Source organism: Chelonus insularis, unplaced genomic scaffold (assembly GCF_013357705.1).
Source record: "Chelonus insularis isolate UGA/USDA-ARS -01 unplaced genomic scaffold, ASM1335770v1 contig_131_pilon, whole genome shotgun sequence".
In the NCBI taxonomy this organism is placed as follows: Eukaryota; Metazoa; Arthropoda; class Insecta; order Hymenoptera; family Braconidae; genus Chelonus; species Chelonus insularis.
In genome coordinates, this window is record NW_023276372.1 from 2,599,659 (window position 1) to 2,620,310 (window position 20,652).

The following is a 20,652-nucleotide window of genomic DNA, read 5'->3' on the forward strand; positions in this document are numbered from 1 at the left end:
TTTTGCAAAACAACTATAAGAAGAATTATTATCCACTTTCGTGTCTCACAAATGTAAAAAAATATCTGAAACATGCAATCTATTTGCAATTAATTTTTTTCCTCCCACATAAATTCTTTTTTTCTTCTTAGACTTCTATTACGAATGAAAAACAAAAAAACAAAAACCCAAGTCAATTATCTTTTTTGGCACAAAATTAAATGATTATCAGTTAGATTTTATTTTGGGAAGTATTTAAAAATTATTCGCTTTCTAAATGAAGAATGGAAAATAAAATATAAGACATGTAAGACTTTAAGATCTAAAATAAACCAGTTGCCAGACTCATTCGGTGGTGAATCCTCGTGCAGGCACGTTACAACGATCGCAACCGTTCCATTCGTCAACGTAGTGACTGCAACATCTATTTTTGTTGGCACTCTATCTCTCTTTCTCTCTTCTCACTCTTCTCTCTTACCCTACTACTCTTTTTCTTACTGCTGCGCATTTAGTTAAAAACAACCCCCCTTGACGGGATTAATGATTGCCGTTTGACTGTTAAACAGTCTTCAATTCTTTCGCAATTACTCCCTTTTGCCCTAGATTTTTTATCTCGTTAATTTGACCTAAAAGAAAAATTTATTTAATTGGAGCATCATTTAGTAACATTTTACTGATGGAAATTATAAGTCAATTTATTTTTCATCTCACCTAGTTTCTATGTTTTTTTTATTTGATAAAAAAAAAAATAAAAATAAAAAGACATTTCTTAAAATTTCAGTTTTTCACCCTCTTCTTTTTCTCTTCCCTTGGGTGGTAGCTCTTGTCGTATCGAATTACGGAGTTCAGGACGTTGAAAATAGCCGTGCGTACGGTAGTAAAGACTTTGCAGAGTATAACTATATGACAATGAAGACACGATGAGAGAACGAAGACGAGGATGTTGAGAATATGATGGCAAGGGATACGAAAAATGGGACTTGAGAGAGATACCAACATAAAATGCCACTCTACTCATAGAAAATTTAAAAGCTCTCGTCTTCTCTATAACGTTGCATCGTTATATTGAATATCCATATTCATGAATATTTCATTTACGGTTATTTTAATTAAAAGAAGAATATTTATTATGTGCGTATATACATATGTATATTCAAGTCAAGATAATAGATAAGCCTATTATAACCTTGCGTTTTCTCTTGAAATATTGATTTTAGATACCAAGTTTCCTACATGATATCTCTTCAAGTTATTCCGTCAAAAATTAATGTTAGTCTTTCATTTTACGACGTTCAAAAAAATTTATTCTTCTTCTATGCCATTTTATGGTGTCTCCCTAAATTTTCTTATGATCAATATGAATAAACAATAAAGGCTATTAATAAATTTGTTAATTTTTGTATTGATATGTTATTTCTCAATTGAAGAAAAAAAACATTCAATAAATGAGAATTCAGCTAATTAAAATGCCATTTTAATGGAAATGTTTGTACTTATTATTTATTTTATTTAATTAATTTTGATTCAGGGAAATTGAATATAATGACACTTCAGATTAATGAGTGTAAGTAATGCAGTTTTAAAAGCACACTGCAATTTTCGATTGTGAAAATATTTATTAGTAGAGAAAAAGTTTATTTGAATGTTTTGCATATAAAATTCAATCATAATCATTAAAGAATAATGGAAAAATAACAAATAATATTCATTTATAACTATTACATTTTGGATTTCTTTAAAGTTTAAATGTAATTCTCAACGATTTTCATTCAAGTTTTTCGACTTCAATAATAGCAAACAAGAAAGAGGAGGTACACCAGTAAAACTCTTTCATTTAAAAGGCAATAAAAGATAAGTTAAGTCCAATAAAATTGTAAAAATAACAAACAAGAATTTTCTCGTATTTACTAAATATATATGAAATAGTTGACTTATTAATAAACTTTTAAACATGTTGCAATTTATAACATTTTAAATGATTCGATTTATTATTTGTTCGAGCTCTAGTTTAAAAACATTATTTTACGTAAAAATTTATTATTATACTCATTGCTAGAAAAATTTGATAAAATTATTTATAAATATTTTTTTAATTATTACTTGAAGAGATGTTTTTTAAAAGTTTAATGTATACCCTCAACTTCACATTAAATATTCCAAGAAAGTCAATTTACTTTAATGTAATTCTTTATAACTATAGTTTAAAAAAAAGATTTATCAGTAAATTTTTCTAAATATCCCAATTTTCAAGATAGTTTTAAATATTCCATTTATTTTTCGTTATACATTCCAAATCGAATATTTATTATTGAGAAAAAATATAATTTAGCCCATATGTGGTCATCTTTTCCATAATAATATATAAAGGAAGAAAAATGGATTGGATAAGAGGATTGGAGAAATCGTAGCTCGAAGATTATTCCAATGACTATCTGATCATGCATGAAATTTCTTATCTTGTCGAAGTAGAAGTAATGCTTCTCTGTATAGTATTCAGCAACGTTCGACAATTCAGGAATATAATCCCGAATTTCCGTCGAGCAAATATACACAACTATCGATTGCGCCAAATCGCTGGTGCTGCTGGTGGTGATGCTATATACTCCTATACATATTCTTAGTAATATTGAACGTCTTAAAATCATCGCAGTGTAAAAAAAAAATGAATTATATCCAATACCTGATCGAAAAAAAAATTCCATAAATCTTTATAATTTTTTAAATTCATGACAAAAAGAAATGAATTAAACCCAATAGCCGAGTTAAAAAATGTCATAATAAATCTTGGCATTTTTTGCAATTTATAGCTTGGAGAATATTTTTTTTTTTTTTTGGCTTTAAATGATAATACGCGAGGTAGATTAAGAGAGAAATTTTAAGACTCTTGTGTTTTTCCTGAAGTACAAATGAACATCTAAAAAAATGTGAGGGGTGGAGAATGCGAATGAGAGAGAGAGAGAGAGAGAGAGTGAGAGAGAGGTAGAAGTGAGGGTTGACGAGACCAGACATGTGCCACGGGCATGTCAACATGTGCAGTGTCTGCTAATGCAGCCTGCAAGTCACTGGAGCCTCGTGGTGGAGTACTTGCTAGGAGACCTCTCTTGTTGACGACAGCTGCACCAACCATTTATTTCTCTCACTCTTTTTCCAGCTCCCTACATCGTGTTCTCTCATACACATAATACTCTGTGGTACTATACCCCCTTTGAAGTGAAACCCAGGGAGGTCAGGCACTTCCTGTCCCGTCTGTGAGACATTACTCCTAATACGGTCCATGTGTCTTTCGACTCATTGTCATATTCTACTTTTACTAAATAATACTATATCGTTTATTTCACCACATTTGTAGAAGAAAATAAACATAAAGATAAAATAGCCAAGCATTTTATATGTGTGCATATAAAGTATTTTCTTGTTGAATTTATTGCTCTGTATTATAAATGGCTTTGTGTATGTATAATGCTGAGAGAAAAATTCTTTTAATGAAAATTTTCAATAAACTTTATACCAAGTAACTTGCAGAAAAACAAAATCACTTTTAAAAATGTAAAAATACTCTTGGAAATATTATGTTATACTATTTTTTAAAATAAACATTTCACATGAAAGATAATTTCATCAAATAATTTTATTGGTTCAAGAATTTTTTTTAACATTTTATACCAAGTGGAATTATAAAGTTTACATTGCAATTAAAGTCTATGTATTTTGTACTAAAAATTTTTTAATAGAGATACTTAGTTCATAAAAAAATGTCCTTTTTTAATTTAATATTTACATTACTATAGGCGGATAAAAAATTAAAAACTCATTTTTTTTAAAATAAAAATTTGGTTTAATTATAAATGAATTTAAATAAAATTTTATTTCATTTATTTAAAATTATCTATTTATCTAATTAATGAATGGACCTGAGGAAAAAAGAATAAAGCAAAATTAATTTAAAATCTAATAAAAAACGAAATTACGTCCAATGTTGACGTAGAGTTGAAAATAATTGCATGGTACGTTTTATCACTTGACATCTGAAGCATTTATCTAGTTTTTTAAATTAATATACGACAATTTTTTCACACAATGACACATTTTTACACGAATTATCCATCCATTATAAATTTTAAACTTTTTAGTTATAATAAAAATAAGCGAAGCATAAATTGAAAATTATTTACTCGTTTTTTTTTTTATCATTTCATTCTATTCTTCCTCATTCTTGAAATTTTCTCTTCAAGTCTATATATGTCAGATGTTTATATCATATCATGGCAATGTAAACATCAAATATACACTTTTAAGCCACAATACAAAACATGCCTACAAAATTCTCATCGTTTGCCGTAGCCCAGCACTTTTCTGCCATGTGGATAATGAAAAAAAGTGAAGAAGAAAGAAAGGGATGGAATAAAAAAAAAAAAACGAAAGAACCAAGGAGAAAAGTAAATTGAAAAATGCTGATAAAATAATGTAATTCTTTCAGTGCAATGCGGATTCTTCTTTCAAAGCTTCCTCGGCCATGGATCGTTGATGAGAAAAAGGATGACGGTTATACAGCCCTTCATCTTGCTGCCCTCAATAACCACGTTGAAGTCGCCGAATTATTGGCTCGAGTTGGCAAAGCTGACCTGGATCTTCAAAATGTCAATTTGCAGACTGCGCTACATCTTGCTGTAGAACGCCAACATACCCAAATCGTCAGAGTAAATGACTTCTTCAAAACTATTATTCTTTCAACAATTGAAAAAATTTCTATTATTAACTTACTATTTTTTATTGTTACATTTTCTTTTATTGCTATTTTTTTTTCCTTTTTAATTAATGTCCTCAGTTACTGGTACGTGAAGGAGCTAACGTTAACGTTGCTGATAAAGACGGTGATACACCGCTTCATGAAGCTTTACGCCATCATACATTATCACAGTTGCGACAATTGCAAGATGTCCGGGATGTTGGAAGACTATTAATGGGTCTTGGTACACAAGGACAAGATAAGAAAAGCAGTTCTTTTATCGCCTGTTTTCTAGCTGCTCATGGCGCTGATCTAGAGTTGAAAAATAAAAAAGGCCAAACCCCACTTGATCTTTGTCCTGATCCAAACCTTTGTAAGACTCTAACTAATTGCCACAAAAATAAAGAATCGTAAGTATTACATGGGTTTTATTAAAATTTCATTTAACTCATCATCAATTTGTTGCTCGTTATTAATTTATTCATTTATTCTTGACAGGCATGACATAGAAACAACAACACATTCAGCGACGATTGATGAATGTCTGGTATGCTCTGATGGAAAGCGTGAGATGCTTTTCAATCCTTGTGGTCATGTTGCCTGCTGTAATACATGTGCTCCAAGAGTTAAAAAATGTTTAATTTGTCGGGAAAATGTTGCATCCAGACACAAGGTAAATAAATTACTAGAATATGGTATGATTAGTTTTTTTTTCTCCCCGTTTAAGGGAATCTCTTACGTGAAAAAGCTTCAATTTGAACGTAAAGTAATGTAGTGCTTGAAGCTGTTTTTCGAGTATTTTATGAGTTTGAAAAATTTATTAAAATGAAAGTTTATAAGTATGCTCATTGCATGCAATGACGTATTACCCAGGGAAATCCAGTTAACATTTTATCAATCATTTCAACGTCAATTTTAAATTTGTCAAAAAAATCAAAAATTAAATTTCTCATGTAAACTGGTATGTCATTCAGAAAATTCATGTATATTGAATAATGTATGCTAGGAGAGAAAAAAAACAGTCATACCAACTTGTAGTTGGTATGAATTTAATTAAATATATTCAAGCAATATTAATAACACTAATGTATTGATTTTTTTTAATTAGATTGAAGAGTGCTTAGTTTGTTCCGATCGAAAAGCTGGAATTTTATTCCGTCCATGCGGTCACATGTGTGCTTGTGAAAGCTGCGCTACTTTGATGAAGAAATGCGTTCAATGTCGAGCTCAAATTCAGCACATGGTACCACTGTCCATCTGTTGCGGTGGAGGAGGTGATATTTCTTATATTAAGGGGCACAATGCCTCAGGTATTACGTGATCCTTAGTTTAATTCAAAAAATAATTTTATATGATATCAAATAAAAAACAATAAACGCTTTTCTCCTACAACGTCCATTCATAATTCAAACGGTGTATGTGGATGTATGTTTAATATTTATGATAATTATTTTTATGTGCAGGAACGATATCGGAAGTTAAAAATGATCCTGAAGAGGATGCTACGCTGTTGAATACTAATAGCAACGATGCCGTATTAATGAATAATGGTAGTAGAGATACATCTCATAGTGATATTCAAAAATTACAACAGCAATTACAGGATATTAAAGAGCAGGTTTGTATATTAAATCAAGTACTGACGTTAATGGGTTTTTAATGAGTAACTTGAGTTAATGTATTTTGTTTATAGACAATGTGCCCAGTTTGCCTGGATCGATTGAAAAATATGATATTCTTGTGTGGCCATGGAACATGTCAAATGTGTGGGGATCGCATGTCCGAGTGTCCAATTTGTCGGAAAGCTGTAGATAAACGTATTCTACTCTATTGAAAGCATAAAGAGGGTAAAAGAAATTAAAAACGAAATAAAACCAATATTTAACTTACTAATTAATCGATAAAAGACTGTGACTGCGTATAGTTAATTTGCGAGCCGCATATTTACTACACGCACAGCTGTAAATGGACGTTCATATTTGCAATTTAATAACTATAAATTATTGAAAAACGATCAAGACATTAGACATAATTTTTGTATTTTTTCCAAACATATCTGTTATTACAAATGACTTTCGATAAATATTTTTGTAGATTTTCAAACAAACTTTTTTACGTTATTGATAATATTATATTATAGAGAACAATTCATATTCCATACTTAGTCAATGTGTAATAGTTGTAACGATAAGTATGAGACAAAAACAGATGATATAAATAATATTTTACTTAAATTAAACTAAAACTATGTTATGCCTAATAGCTATTTATATTAGGCAAGATATTAAACATTAAATTAAGTAGGTAATTAATTACTCATTGTTCTCTTTTGTTATTTGTAAAAATTTATTGATATATGATCATGAGATTATAACATAAAGACAGGTTGATTATTTCTTTGTTATGTGACATTTATATACAACAATGTATACAATTAATGAATTAACCGAAATATTCGGATTATAAATAAATAATAACAATAATTATTGCTTAATAGTTTGAGTAAGAAAATGATTTATTAGTTTAAATTACAGTAACTAGAAAAAATGTGATATCCTATTATGACAATAGCTTCTTCTTCAAATTATTGTAATTGGCCAAAAAAATGTACACAACCGCTTAATATTATTCTTAAAATTTTAAATGTATTACAATAACTGCACGGTAACAGCGCAATTAAAATTTAAAAAAAAAATAATAATACAGCCAACTTATTTGCAGTTATTAATTAATATTCATTAAATAATTAACGTATGAAAAAATTTGATATATCTTTATCATTGCATGCCTTTGTAAACATATATTTAATAAATTATCTTAATTATTTATGCTATATTAACAATCTATTGATGTGTTAAGATCAAGCGACGGTAATTTTTTAGCCCGAGTAATACGATCTAACTCTGCAGCAGCATCATTGCGCATTGTAGTTTTATCTACTGGTCCACCTTCTAAAAGTATTGACAGACGTCCATTAAATTATTATTATTATTATTATTATTTTTTCCATTATTCAATGTTAATACCTATAGAAATGGAGATGAGGAAAACTTACCAATTTTAATTGGACTCGTGCCAGTACTTCCGGGTGCTGATCCCGGTCCTCCAGGAGATGGGCCAGTCTTTTTACTCAGCAATGAATTGAAAAAGTTTGCCAAGACACCTTCGCCCGACGGAGTTGTGCCAGTGCCTTTGGGATCCAACTTCTTATTAGGCGATGGCACCTACATAATTAGTTTTTCATTATATATAATAAATTAAAATGAAACTTTATTAAATATTTTTAATAATAGCAGGTTATACCATGGATATTAGAACATGCTATGAATGTTTGCATATGAAATAATTAATGTACACGGATAATAAAATGTCACTTGATAATTAAAATAATAAAATTAATTGAAAAATTTTGTAAATTATTGATTAACACGATAAAGTGTGAAGGATGAGTAAACATTTATAATGAGTGATAAGTGATATAATTTTTTTAAATTGCGAATATCATAAATTATTTTCATTTCATTAGTCACACTTGCAACACCAATAGCGTGCTCAAAATTAACCGATGGTATCACCTGTATCATGGGCCCTGAGCTTGCCTGATTTCGGGTAGTAGGCGATCTAGTTGGGTCTCTTGACCCAGATAATGTAGCTTGCTGTCTAGCTAAAAATGCTTGTTCATCTTCTGCTTGAATTTCTACTTCACGTGTTAAACACTAAAATTCATCAATCAATTAATAATAAAAATATAATTTTTTCTATTATCGTCCATAATACATAATTTTGAGTAAAAAAAAAAATAGAATCATTTATAAAAATAACCTTTCTATTTATCGATGGTTGGGCAATAATATCCGAGTAATAATCATCTGGTTTCATCGATTGTAAGTTTTCATACAGAATACCTATCTTTTTCATGTTATCCCAACCAGCAGGTCTAAAATAGAAGATAACAAAGTTAAGTTATAAATGATAATCTTCCTTTTTATTGTTAATGTGAAGAAAATATTTTCAATTCCTCACATTAGAACAGCGTCCTTTTCTACCACTAACGCAGGTGTTCTGAATGGCAGATTATAAATTCTGTGAGTAAGATATTTATACAGCAAATCGCAATTTTTATCTTCTTTTGCAGAGGTATAAAAAAGACCTGCGCCATATTGTAAGCAAAATCGTCTAATCCACTGTTGCATAAAGTCAAAATGTTCATCTCTGAAAATTTAATTAATTATTCCATTAATATTTCTTGATTAAAATTAATTAAAATAAAATATTTAGATGAATAAATTAATAATAAATCATACTTGTAATCATGCTCCTTCTCAAGAGTTGACATGTAATCTGTCTTCGTAATTACAACAACGATATCAAGGCCTAAATTAGAAGTGAGTACACCTTCAGGTAATGGTAAATTATCTGCATCATCGTCTAAATTACGGCTTGTACGCCTTAATGGACTCCCTGGGTCTAATTCGTCGCCTGGTTCTGTATAGTCTTGCCATTTTTTAAGATCTAGAATTAAATAATTTAGAAGATAATAATTTCAATGAGACTGAAATGGTGTTTAATTCTTTAAAATAATATTAACATACTTTTTTGTCTACATTGTTGTTGAGTATCATTATCTAATGGTAGATTATCAATATGATCACTAAGGAGCGAAGCCCAATTTTGCAGTTGATCGAGTATTGCCCAAGGTGTTGTCATTGCAGCTACAAGCATCACTAAAGTATGTGGAAATCTTTCAGCATTCAATGCAAATCTCAAAAGATTTGCATGACCAGGATCTCCATCTAATACCCATACCGATAATCTTGTTTGATCTGCAGTTTAAAAAAACTAATATTAAGATTTACATTCCTTAAATTACTTGTGTATTTTAACGGAAATTCTCACCGTCTCTGTAATCATCCCTGACGTCAATATATGCAAATTCTAACCCAGATCCTTTCTTTGGATCTTCAACTCCTTGTAGCTTTGCAATGAGCGTTGTTTTACCACTTTCATTGTCACCTAGTGAAAAATTTAGATAGTCACTTTGTATTTTAAATAATAGCCATCATTCTAAATTGTTAAAGCACATTAAAAAGTGGCTTTTGATGTTTAAATACTTTAAATTGTTGACTATTCGAATAAAATAAGTTTACTTTAACATCATTTTTTTTTTTTTTAATTAAAAAAGAGTGTTTCAATAATTTACCTAGTACGAGAACGTTCTTATTAGAAGGTAATTTATTATTTCCACTATTTTGAACTTCAGCTAAAATCGAAGACCTGTAATAAGCGTAAAATGATTTTGTAAATATTATTAGACATGGTCAACCAGTGTTATGTCAAGTTCAAAAATTGTAGCCCATTACAATGATCATTTATAAGGAGATAAAAAATTATGTGACCTTGACTAGGAAATATTGATGAAGGTTATGTATAATAAACATACCAAAGGTTGTCTTTATTTTCAACATCCTCTTTTTTCTTCATTTGAAGTCCATGACTCTGTGACATGACTGTGGTCGCCGCCATTATCTACTTGATATGACTAAGCTCATGTATGTCGAAGTTTTTAATCAACACTGTAATATCGATGAAAATTGAAAAAATGGTTAACACTGAGAAAATCAAATTGAGGGCGCTTTGTTTATAAATATTGATTCATAAAAACATGGCACAAAAAATTTAAAGAATATAAAAAACAAATATTGTTATTGGAGTAAAAATAAATCAGAAATACATCGTGTGAACTTTGCCTTTCGTAAAGTATTACTAATAAAATGAATTAAGCTTCAAGAAAATTATTTAACAATTATCACAATTCACAGTAAATAAATAAAAATTGATCAAATCTTTTATATAATATTATTATGAGGAAATATCAATGATAAACTCAATTTAACCATATGTTTTACCTCAATCTTGTGTGGTAGAATACAATTCTTTGATAATGATTTTTACTGATCTTTATTACCGATAGAAATTTTCCAAATAATTGTCATAATTGTTTAAAGATTGCTCTTGTGCAGTTTGTCGATAAAGTAGGTATTTATGATACTCCAAAAAACATTCGTTCCTAACCTCACAAAATTCACACGTGTCATCTACAATACTAACGAGTATTATGAACAGTTAACAATAAATATTAACTAAAGTTCACTAAACGTTTTAAATAAGTTTAATTATTTATATTTTTAAAGTTAATTTGAAATTTTCAACAATGAATAAGCCAGGTAAGTTTGAAATTACTGTGAACAAGCAAACTTTTTTAATAATGTATCTAATGATCATTGATTTGTCAAAAGGTCGCTTTGTTAAAGCTCCATCTCAACAATCCAAGTATCCCGGTAAAGCTCCTGTAGATCCAAAGAAATTAGAAAAACATAAACGAGGTAAAGGCGTAGAACTACGTCCAGGAAAAATAAGAATTAAAGGAAAATATAATCAAGAACGATTGAAAAGAAAAGAAAAAGCAGTACAAAAGGCAGCTGAAGATGCTGCTCGAGCTGAGTTGTTGCTTACTGAAGATCCTGGTTTCTTAGAAACTGATTCGGGTGAAACTTCAACTCAATTTAGACAAAGTCAGATAGTAGCCAATACCGATATAACTAGTGCAGCTAAGCAATTTCATTTGGACCTCCCATTCGGTCCGTACTGTTTGAAATACACAAGAAATGGAAGACATTTATTATTAGGAGGTAAAATGGGTCATGTTGCAGCTTTTGATTGGGTCACAAAGAAATTGGCTTGTGAAATAAATGTTATGGAATCTGTCCATGATGTATCATGGTTACATACAGAGACAATGTTTGCAGTAGCTCAAAAAAATTGGGTTTATATTTATGACAATCAAGGAATTGAATTGCATTGTATGAAAAGAATGAATCTAGTATCTAAATTAGAATTTTTACCATATCATTTTTTGTTAGCAAGTGCTTCAAAAGAAGGATGTTTAGCCTGGTTGGACGTATCGATTGGTAAAATGATTTCTCGTTATAACAGCAAGCTTGGAAGAATATCAGTAATGACACAAAACCCTTATAATGCTGTATTATGTGTTGGAGATTCTAAAGGAGTCGTGTCAATGTGGTCTCCAAACGTTGAACAGCCTTTAGTGAAGATGCTATGTCATCGACAAAGCATCAGCGCTTGTACAGTTCACCCTCATGGAACTTACATGGCCACAAGTTGTCCTGACCGGTCTACAAAAGTTTGGGATGTTCGTAATCTTTCTGGACCCGTTAGTACTTTGATAACTCGAGCTGGAGTTAACAACTTGGCTTACAGCCAACGAGGACTGCTTGCAGCATCTTTAGGGAATGTTGTAGAAGTATTTAGAGATGTAGATTACAGTCCAAAACAGTATCTACGTCACAAAGCTTCATGGATTGTGAACGGAATACAATTTTGTCCTTTTGAAGATGCTCTTGGTGTAGGTGAGGCAAGGGGATTCAGTTCTCTGTTAGTTCCTGGTAGTGGTGAAGCCAATTATGATGCATTAGAAGTGAATCCATTCCAAACGAAATCACAGAGACGAGAAGCCGAAGTTAAAGCTTTACTTGATAAAATTCAACCGGAACTCATTACTTTGAATCCCAATGCTATTGCTGAGGTTAATGTAGCTTCTGTGAAAGAAAAATTACCAAAAGAAAAAAAAAAGAAGCATGGTCCTCGATTCGTATCAAAATAAATTAGTCGATATAACTAATAATTTTATGTATTATATAAATATTTGTAATTGTATATGTATATATTAATCAATTTTTATAATAAAATATTATAAAACATATTTAATCGTTCTTCAAATTTTAAAAATAGTTTTTAATAAAATTTATTCCAAATTAGAAAGGAAATAAAACATTTAAACCAAAATTTTCATCGAAGGCTTGCATTTATTAACTGAAGTAATCTTTGACAGCAGTGATTTATTCATCAAAAAGAATAAGCAATATTACAAGAATTTTCTTGATCATAATAATAGATATAAAGTTTTAATAAATTGTTAATTAGGTGAATAAGATAGATAAAATTTTTCAATAATAATTAATTAATTTTGAAAAAGCGTGCGAGTAAAATCTATATAATCCAATGCTGCTGTTATAGGTCGCTCGGTTTTCGGATCAACATAAGGTTTCATACGAGCCACACAGTAATCAGCCATTTCTTTAGTAAGGTTCTGTAAAAAGAAAAAAAATAAGATCTTTATTAGTATCAGAATATTTTACAATAAAAATTATTATCAATTTAATATAAATAAAACACTTACAGCATAAAGTTCCTCTTTAGTGACATAAGGCCGATCGGCAGCGGTGATAGCTCTAAAGGCATTCTCAATTTCTTCTGAACTTTGAACGTTTTCGGTTTCTTTACTTATCATAAAGGCCATATATTCTTGTAGAGACACATAACCGTCGCGATTTGGATCAACGACGTCAAGAATATTCTCAAACTCTGGGTCAGGTTGGCCTTCTTCCACCATCGGCAAATCATATCCAAGAGCTCTTAGACATGACTTGAATTCTTGGTGATTCAAACGTCCACTCTTATCTTTATCAAAGTGCTTGAACATCATTGAGAACTCTTTAAGAGCATCTTCGGATACACCAGATTGATTTCGCGCTTGTATCTGCTGTTCTAAATTATGCTGCATACGCATTCCGAGCTGATCCAGTTGATCCCATTGTTGTGCTAAACCAACAGTACTGTGCTCAGTGTAACGATTGTCCAGAATTAAATGTTCCTCAAGAATTGCTCCTAAATCTTCAATTTTCTTGAGATCTTGACGGCGTGCCCGAACTTCTTGAGTTTTCCTCTTAGTGGCTTCAAGTTGTTGTTCTAAAGATCCAGAGCCTTCCATCATGGAAGTTCTGGTCTCTGCTAACCACTGATGGAATGCATTAGCATGTTTAGCAAACTCCTTTCTTAATTTATCATTCTCTTCTTGACGTGTGGCTTCTTTAGCAAGTTCCACGTCACGTTCTTTAATTATCTTCTGTAAATTACGCCACGTATCTTCAAGTGCTTCCATGGTAAACCAAGTGTAAGGATTAGGTCCAACATTGAAACTCTTAATCTGACGATCAAGAGCAGCAAGAGCTTGGAAATCAGCTTCAGCTGATGAAAGACTGGCTTGGAATTGTGCATGAGCTTCACGAAGTGCCCGAATTTCCTCGATGCTATTACAACGAACAGGATCAGTTAAATCTTCTTCAGCATTTTCAAACCATGAATTAAATGCTGATGCTTTCTTGGCGAACGTAAGATAAAGCTCTTCAATCTGTCTAAATTGATCTTGCATACGAAGAAGGCGTTGTTTCCGCGCATCTGAATCAGCTAGAAGTTTCTGCCAACGAGTGATAACATCAGCATGACGTTTTTGGATACTTGCAGCTTGGTCATGACCAGAATCAACAAGTCTCTCCTTCAAACTTGTAATGTTTTGTATTCCCTCGTGTTCAAATGCATGCAAACCAGCATCAAATGTTTCCTGCTTGGTAAGCAAAGTTTGAACAGTAGATAAATCACGACCAAACTCTTCAGAACGAACGTGAGTCTCCTTATCAGCGATCCATGACTCAACAACATCAGCTTTCCACATAAATTGTAAGTAAGCTGAGTTATCGTTGAGACGAGTCTTCCTCTTAGAGGCCAAAGCACCAAGTTGTTCGAGTTTATTACGTAATTGATTACAACGTTGACTAATAGCATCAGCACGATGATTTCCTGCTTTGATCAAAGCCTCACCAGCTTCACAAATATCCTTACAGCGTTCTCCATGAGCTGCAAAGTCAGTTTCAAATGCTTCATGCTTTTTCAACAATCCTTGAACAGCTGCCATAGTATCTCCGTAATCTTCAACAGATAGAAGTTGTTGTTTCTCAGTAATCCATGCTTCTTCTTCTTCAACTTTAGCTAAAAATTGTTGATAAGTCAATGATTCATCAAGTTTTTGACCTCTAGTAGCTGCCAATTGTTTCAATTCAGCCCAAGCTTGATTCAAAAGTTTCAAACGTTGTTCAATTTCTGGGACACCAAGGTTAGAGACATCCATTAATTTTTCTCCAGCTTCTTGAACTGCTTGAATAGCTGGTTCATGACTTGCGAGTTCTGCTTCTAATCTCTTATGTTTTTTCTTCAAGTTTTGAACTCCAGTTAGGTCACGACCGTAGTCATCAGAGCCAACAAGTAATTTTTTCTCTTTAATCCATGATTCTTCATCAGCAATATCTCGGAAGAATTGATGAAGGGTATTGGCTTCATTTAATCGTGCTTGTCTATGTGCAGCCAAGTTTCGAATTCTTTCATAGCGTTCGTTAATGCTTTGACGTTTTTCCTGAATACCAGCAGCATCGAATTGTCCACTTTCAATCAAAGAATCTGCTTGTGCATTCATATCTTTAATTCTTTCTTCATGGGCTTGAATGTCAGCTTCAACCAATTGATGTTTTTTCATTAGATTCTGAACAGATGCAAGATCTTTACCAGCATCTTCTGTGGTCAATAAACTTTCAACTTCTCCCAGCCAGAAATCTAAGTCTTTCACTGCAGCAATATATGTACGTTGTTTGTTAGCTTCTTTTAATTTCAACGATTTCTCAGTAGTCTTCTGGGTTAGATATTCCCATTGATCAGCAATAGAAGCTAATCGTTTCTGAACAGCGTCTTCAGATCCAGCACATTGATGTTTTTCAATCAGATTTCCACCCATTGCCAACACTGATTGAATACGATCGGCATTGGCAGCCAATTCAGCTTCAAATGCTTGGTGCTTTTGATGCTTAGATTGAATATTAGCGGGATCTTTGTAATTTTCTTCAGTGGCAAGCTGCAATTTCTCAGCAATCCAATTTTCCATCTCATCAGCATCTCGAGAGAATTGTTGTAGAGTTTGAGATTCTCCTAATCTTGATCTCTTTTCAATAAGAGCATCTTTAAGATGTCTCCAACGATCAAGCACTTGACAGCGACGATCATCAATTGGCTTAGCAGCATAATGTTCAGCAGCTATTAATTGATCAGCTAATGTTTGAAGTGCAGCAATTTTCTCTTCATGAGCATTGATTGCCTTGTCAAAATCTTCGTGTTTTTTTATTAATGCTTCGACATTATCACTGCTGTCCACAGTATCAGCACTACTTAAAAATGCTTCTCGGGCACTCATCCAATTTTCAGCTTGTTCGCAATCTCTGCAGAATAATTGAAGTTCAAGATTTTGATCCAATTGCATACGTCTTTGAATCCAAGCTTTTTCTAATTCTTGTCTAGCTTCAGCCATTGATTCCAATTTTTCTTGAATTTCAATGCTTGCATAGTGACTGGACTGTAAAAGTTGTTGTCCAAATAATTCGAATGCTTGGAAAGTTCCAGCACGAGCATCGATTTCGGTTCTGTGTTCTTGATGACGTTCGAGTAAAGCTTCAGCGCCAGTGACATCAGAAGCTAATTCTTCCGAAGCAACGAGACCCATCATAGAATTAATCCAAGCCATAAGATCACGATAATCACTCAAGAAACGTTGTAAATCATAAGAATCAAGGAGTTTTTCTTTTCTTGAATTAGCTTTAGCAGTAAGTTGAGTCCATTCTTCATTAATTTCTTTTTGTTTAACATAAGTTTGCTCAGCTGTATCAGGATGTGATTGCATTAAACGATTTGCAGTTTCATCTAATTGTTTGATTTTATCTCCTAATGCCGCTAAATCTCTTTCCAAACCCTCATGCTTACGTTGAAGTGCTTGAACACTTCTTAAATCTTTACCAAGATCGTCATTATTAAGGGCTGCATCTTTCTCACGAATCCAATCTTTGGTTTCATCAACATCACGATGGAAACGTTGAACTTCATGAGCTGATCCAAGTTGACTAGCTCGTTCAGCTGTGAGAGTTTGTAAGCTGGTCCACTTTTCATTTAAATCTTGAATTTGGGTTTGAATTTTTAAAGCAGCCTCTGTTTGACCCAAACTCATTAATTGAACTGCTATCTCATTCATTTCTGCAAGTCGGACCTCATTTGCTTTCAGGTCAGCTTGGAAGTCATCGAATTTCTTTTGCATTACCTCAACTTGTTCTAAATCTTCACCGACATCTTGAACTTGAGCATGATTTTCTTTATCTTTAATCCAGGTAGCTAATTCTGCAGCTTCTCTGACTAATACATAAGCTTTTGCGGTTTCATTTAATTTATTCTGACGTTCTCGAGCAAGCTGAATTAAATCATCATATTGAGCTTGAATTTGTGCTTGTCTAGCGGCGATGGAACTCTGCTCACGAGCTAAATTTTGCTGAGAAGCACTTAAACCAGCCTCAGGCTCAACACGTTTTACATAAGCAGCAGGAACAAAGCCTTGTCTATCATTAACTTCAACTTTCCACCAGTCTTTGTTGTTAGAATTCAGAAGAGTCAAAGTGTCGCCTTTTTTCATGGACACTTCTCTGGGCGATTTTTCAGCATAATCATAAAGTGCTACAACACATTCTTTTCCGGCAATTTCAACTGTAGGAGTTTCTTGTTGTCTACAAGCCGATGCTTGTTCTCGTAAAGCAGCAATTGTGCTAGCAAACGCCTCTAAATCACTTACCAGAGCTTCATGTTTCTTCAATAATGCTTCAGAACTATCTTCATCCTTGCCGTAATCGGCATTGAGAACAATTGGTCTCTTTTCTTTCATCCATGATTCAGCTTCATTAGCATCAGCGAAATATTGATGAGCTTGGAGAGAATCGTCCAAGTCTACTTTACGTTGTCGAGCTTTCTCTTTCAATTGTCCCCAATGTTCATCAAGAGCTGACAAACGTTGACTAATTTCTTCTGCAGCAAAATGTCCTTCTTCAAGCATTCTTGAGCCTGCTTGACAAACAGCAGCTACTCTGGGTTCATGATTATTTATTTCAGCTAATACAGCTTGATGTTTTTTCTGCAAATTCTGTACTCCAATTAAATCACGACCACGATTTGTACTTGCTGCTACAGGTTCTTTTTCACGAATCCATGCTTCTTCATCTTCAATGTCTCGGAATAATTGTTGTACTTGTAGTGAATCTAATAGCCGTTGTTTTCTGATACTCATTGGTCGTTGTAATGCTGAGTAACGAGCTTGAAGTTGTTGCTGCTTCGTTTTAATATTTTCAGCATCAAAATGTCCTGTACTAACAAATTGTTCAGCTGCCTGAGCAATAGCATCAATTCTATCAGCATGAGAAGCGACATCAGCTTCCAAAAGAGCATGCTTTTTCTGAAGATTTTGTACACTCGTCAAGTCCTTGCCATAATCTTCTGACATCAATTGACCCTCAACTTCTGATAACCAAAGTTCAATATCTTCAACAGTGCGATTGAATTGCTGTTGTTGAGAAGCTTCTTGAAGTTTAGTACCTTTCTTCTCAGTAGCTTTAGCAAGGCTCTCCCATAAAGTCACGATTTCATCGATACGGGAACGAATACGATCACTTGCATAATGATTAGAATCAATTAAATCTTGTCCGTTGGATACCAATTCTTCCATTCGAGTTTTATTGGCATTTAGTTCTTGCTCAAAGTTCTGATGTTTCTGTACTTTTCCATTCAAGTTGGTAGGATCAAGATAGCTGTCATCAGTAGCAAACTTTAATTTTTCATTGACCCATCCTTTTGTTTCATCACAATCCCGTTCGAACTGCTGAAGTTTATAAGCATCTTCAAGTCGTTGACGTCTTTGAGCTGATTTCTCAAAGAGAACAATACGTCTGTCAAGCAGAAGTTGACGACGTTGAGCTACATCATCAGCTGCATAATGTTCACCTTCAATTAGTTTGCCAGCAAATTCATCTAAAGCCTTAATTTTCTCCTCTTGAGCAGCAAGAGACTTATCAAAGTCCTCATGTTTCTTAATTAAAGCTTCAACACTGTCGAGAGAGTCTCCTAAATCTTCATTGGCTAAAAATGCTTCTTGTTTAGCCATCCAAGCATCGGCTTGTTCAGTATCACGATAGAAGAGTTGAAGATCCATACATTGCTCATACAGAATACGCCTTTGTTCCCAAAGTTCGAGTAATGATGCTTTATCTTCGGCTAATGATGTTAATTTACGAGCTACCTCTTCAGCTGCGTAGTGTTTACGTTCTAGCAATTGATTTCCAGCTACTGTAGCAGCATCAAAACTATCAGCTCGTGCATCAATCTCTCCTTTGTGTTCTTGATGACGTTCGAGAAGTGCTTCAGCACCAGCCACATCTTTAGCTAGCTCATCAGCAGATATTATTGCTTTCATGTCATTCATCCAAGACACTAAATCTCTATAATCAGCCAAGAATCTATGTAGATAGTAAGATTCATCTAATTTCAATCGACGTTCTTTAGCTTTAGCTGTTAGGCTTTCCCATGATTGCAAGATTTCCGCCCGTTTTGCTCGAATTTGATTAGAATGATCAGCTTGATGAATTGCTGCTAAACGATCTGCTTCAGCACTTAATGTAGCCACTTTATCTTCAAGAGCTGCTAAATCACGTTCGATTCCTTCATGTTTACGTTGAAGAGTCTGAACACTTGCAAGATCTCGACCGAAATCATCTGACGATAGAACTACGTCTTTCTCAGCGATCCAGGTCATAGTCTCATCGGCATCACGATTAAATCTTTGAATTTCATGAGCTCCAAATAATTTTTCTTGTCGCAAAATAGCTAGTTGTTTCAATCTCTGCCAGGATTCATTTAATTCTTCTTTTCTTGCGAGAATTGTATCACGTTCGGGATGACCATCGAGTAAAAGTTTATCTGCGAGTTCGTTTACTTCAGTAACTCGATACTCCTGGCTTGCAACATCTTTTTGGAACTCATCAAATTTTCTTTGGAGTACTTCAACATGCTCTAAATCATGTCCGTATTCATCAGTAGTAACAAAAGCTTCTTTATCATGAATCCAAAACATTACTTCATCACAATGGCGCATAAATTGAACAAGAACCAATGCTTGTTGGAGTTTAAGACCTTTCTCAGCAAGTCGTGACAAAAGCAATTCCCAGAGTCGATGTAATTCGTCTAATCGTTTACGTATCATGTCACTGGAGAAATGATGTTGGGCTATCATCTCATGTCCAGTGTTGTCAAGAAGTACAATTGCATTGGAATGGGCAGCAACTTCTGCTTCGAATGCTTGATGTTTTTGAATTTTCGCTTGTAAGTTTGTTGGATCTTTGTAGTTTTCATCAGATGCCGCTTGTAATTTCTCATAAATCCAACCTTCGAGCTCATCCGCATCACGTTTAAAATACTGAAAAATAAATAAAACAGTGAGTCATCTAATTGATTGAGAGTTAATAGTAAATGTTTATGGCTTCCAAAAATAGTTGTGATGTAAGTCAATAATCATTAAGGTCAATAAAACTATTGTCAATTAATCGGTGACCTAATAACATACCTGAAAACGTCGGGAGTCTTCGAGCTTATCTCGCTTATTGCGAGCTTCGGTTTTGAAATTTGAATAACGGCTTAACACTTGTTCTCGCCGTTCTTGAATGTCCTCAGGATTTTCAAGAATTCTTACTTCCTTCGGTGTTATTTGATCCATTTTTTCAGTTGTTGTTAACGCCCAATAACCAAGAATTTAAGCCTAAAATGGCTGTTGGGTGTGGCGTAAATTAACTATTTGATAGCGGGATCAATAAGCTCACGAGAGAATGCGCACTTTTTCAATCTATAACCCTGCAAAATATATGATATAAATATTAATAAACTATTGAAATAATCTTTTCACACTGTATTTAATATGTAATTATTATTTATTTAATTTCAATAATTATTAAAAACAATATACTCCGAACACACATACTTCCTGATTACTTCACCGTTTCGTGAGTCACTGGCTTAAAACTGTTCTTTACGCCTTTGCCCGTCGTTATTCGGGAATCTTCGAATAATTGACGACATAACTGGACAATGTAACAATCTACTTTATTGACACATGATTATTTCGGCAGTTGGTA

At 32.9% G+C, this 20,652-nt stretch overlaps 4 protein-coding genes across 7 annotated transcripts in view; 2 read left to right on the plus strand and 2 right to left on the minus strand.

Moving 5' to 3' along the window:
• Positions 1-6,541, plus strand: part of mib1 (mind bomb 1) — a 45,851-nt gene extending 39,310 nt beyond the window's left edge. For 2 of the 3 annotated variants that reach the window (XM_035091751.1, XM_035091742.1), the window contains 6 exons: positions 4,457-4,676; positions 4,805-5,115; positions 5,204-5,378; positions 5,814-6,015; positions 6,169-6,323; positions 6,399-6,541. In XM_035091751.1, coding sequence (XP_034947642.1) covers positions 4,457-4,676; positions 4,805-5,115; positions 5,204-5,378; positions 5,814-6,015; positions 6,169-6,323; positions 6,399-6,539 — 1,204 coding nt within the window. In that variant the 3' untranslated portion in view covers positions 6,540-6,541. The remainder of the gene's footprint in view (positions 1-4,456; positions 4,677-4,804; positions 5,116-5,203; positions 5,379-5,813; positions 6,016-6,168; positions 6,324-6,398) is intronic. The other variant, XM_035091761.1, reaches the window with a different exon arrangement.
• A 620-nt stretch (positions 6,542-7,161) lies between these two features.
• Dlic (dynein light intermediate chain) lies at positions 7,162-10,759 on the minus strand. Of its 2 annotated transcripts, none has more exons than XM_035091819.1 (11): positions 10,612-10,759; positions 10,146-10,278; positions 9,906-9,979; positions 9,602-9,718; positions 9,298-9,528; positions 9,010-9,217; positions 8,729-8,917; positions 8,528-8,642; positions 8,281-8,421; positions 7,761-7,929; positions 7,162-7,656 (listed from the first exon to the last, which is right to left on the minus strand). In XM_035091819.1, exons 2-11 carry the CDS (start codon positions 10,226-10,228, stop codon positions 7,541-7,543), a joined length of 1,443 nt encoding a protein of 480 aa, XP_034947710.1. In that variant the 5' UTR covers positions 10,229-10,278; positions 10,612-10,759; the 3' UTR covers positions 7,162-7,540. The 2 variants fall into 2 exon arrangements, with proteins under 2 accessions (XP_034947710.1, XP_034947718.1); XM_035091827.1 differs by having other exon boundaries at positions 7,168-7,656; positions 8,305-8,421.
• A 1-nt stretch (position 10,760) lies between these two features.
• On the plus strand, positions 10,761-12,387 carry LOC118072172 (WD repeat-containing protein 46). The gene is made up of 2 exons (XM_035091840.1): positions 10,761-10,929; positions 11,002-12,387. Exons 1-2 carry the CDS (start codon positions 10,917-10,919, stop codon positions 12,384-12,386), a joined length of 1,398 nt encoding a protein of 465 aa, XP_034947731.1. The 5' UTR covers positions 10,761-10,916; the 3' UTR covers position 12,387.
• Positions 12,388-12,568: 181 nt separating this feature from the next.
• Positions 12,569-20,570, minus strand: alpha-Spec (alpha spectrin). The gene is made up of 4 exons (XM_035095003.1): positions 20,499-20,570; positions 20,088-20,371; positions 12,963-19,940; positions 12,569-12,872 (listed from the first exon to the last, which is right to left on the minus strand). The coding sequence occupies exons 2-4, from the start codon at positions 20,235-20,237 to the stop codon at positions 12,744-12,746; spliced, it is 7,257 nt and encodes a 2,418-aa protein (XP_034950894.1). The 5' UTR covers positions 20,238-20,371; positions 20,499-20,570; the 3' UTR covers positions 12,569-12,743.
• Positions 20,571-20,652: the final 82 nt, after the last annotated feature.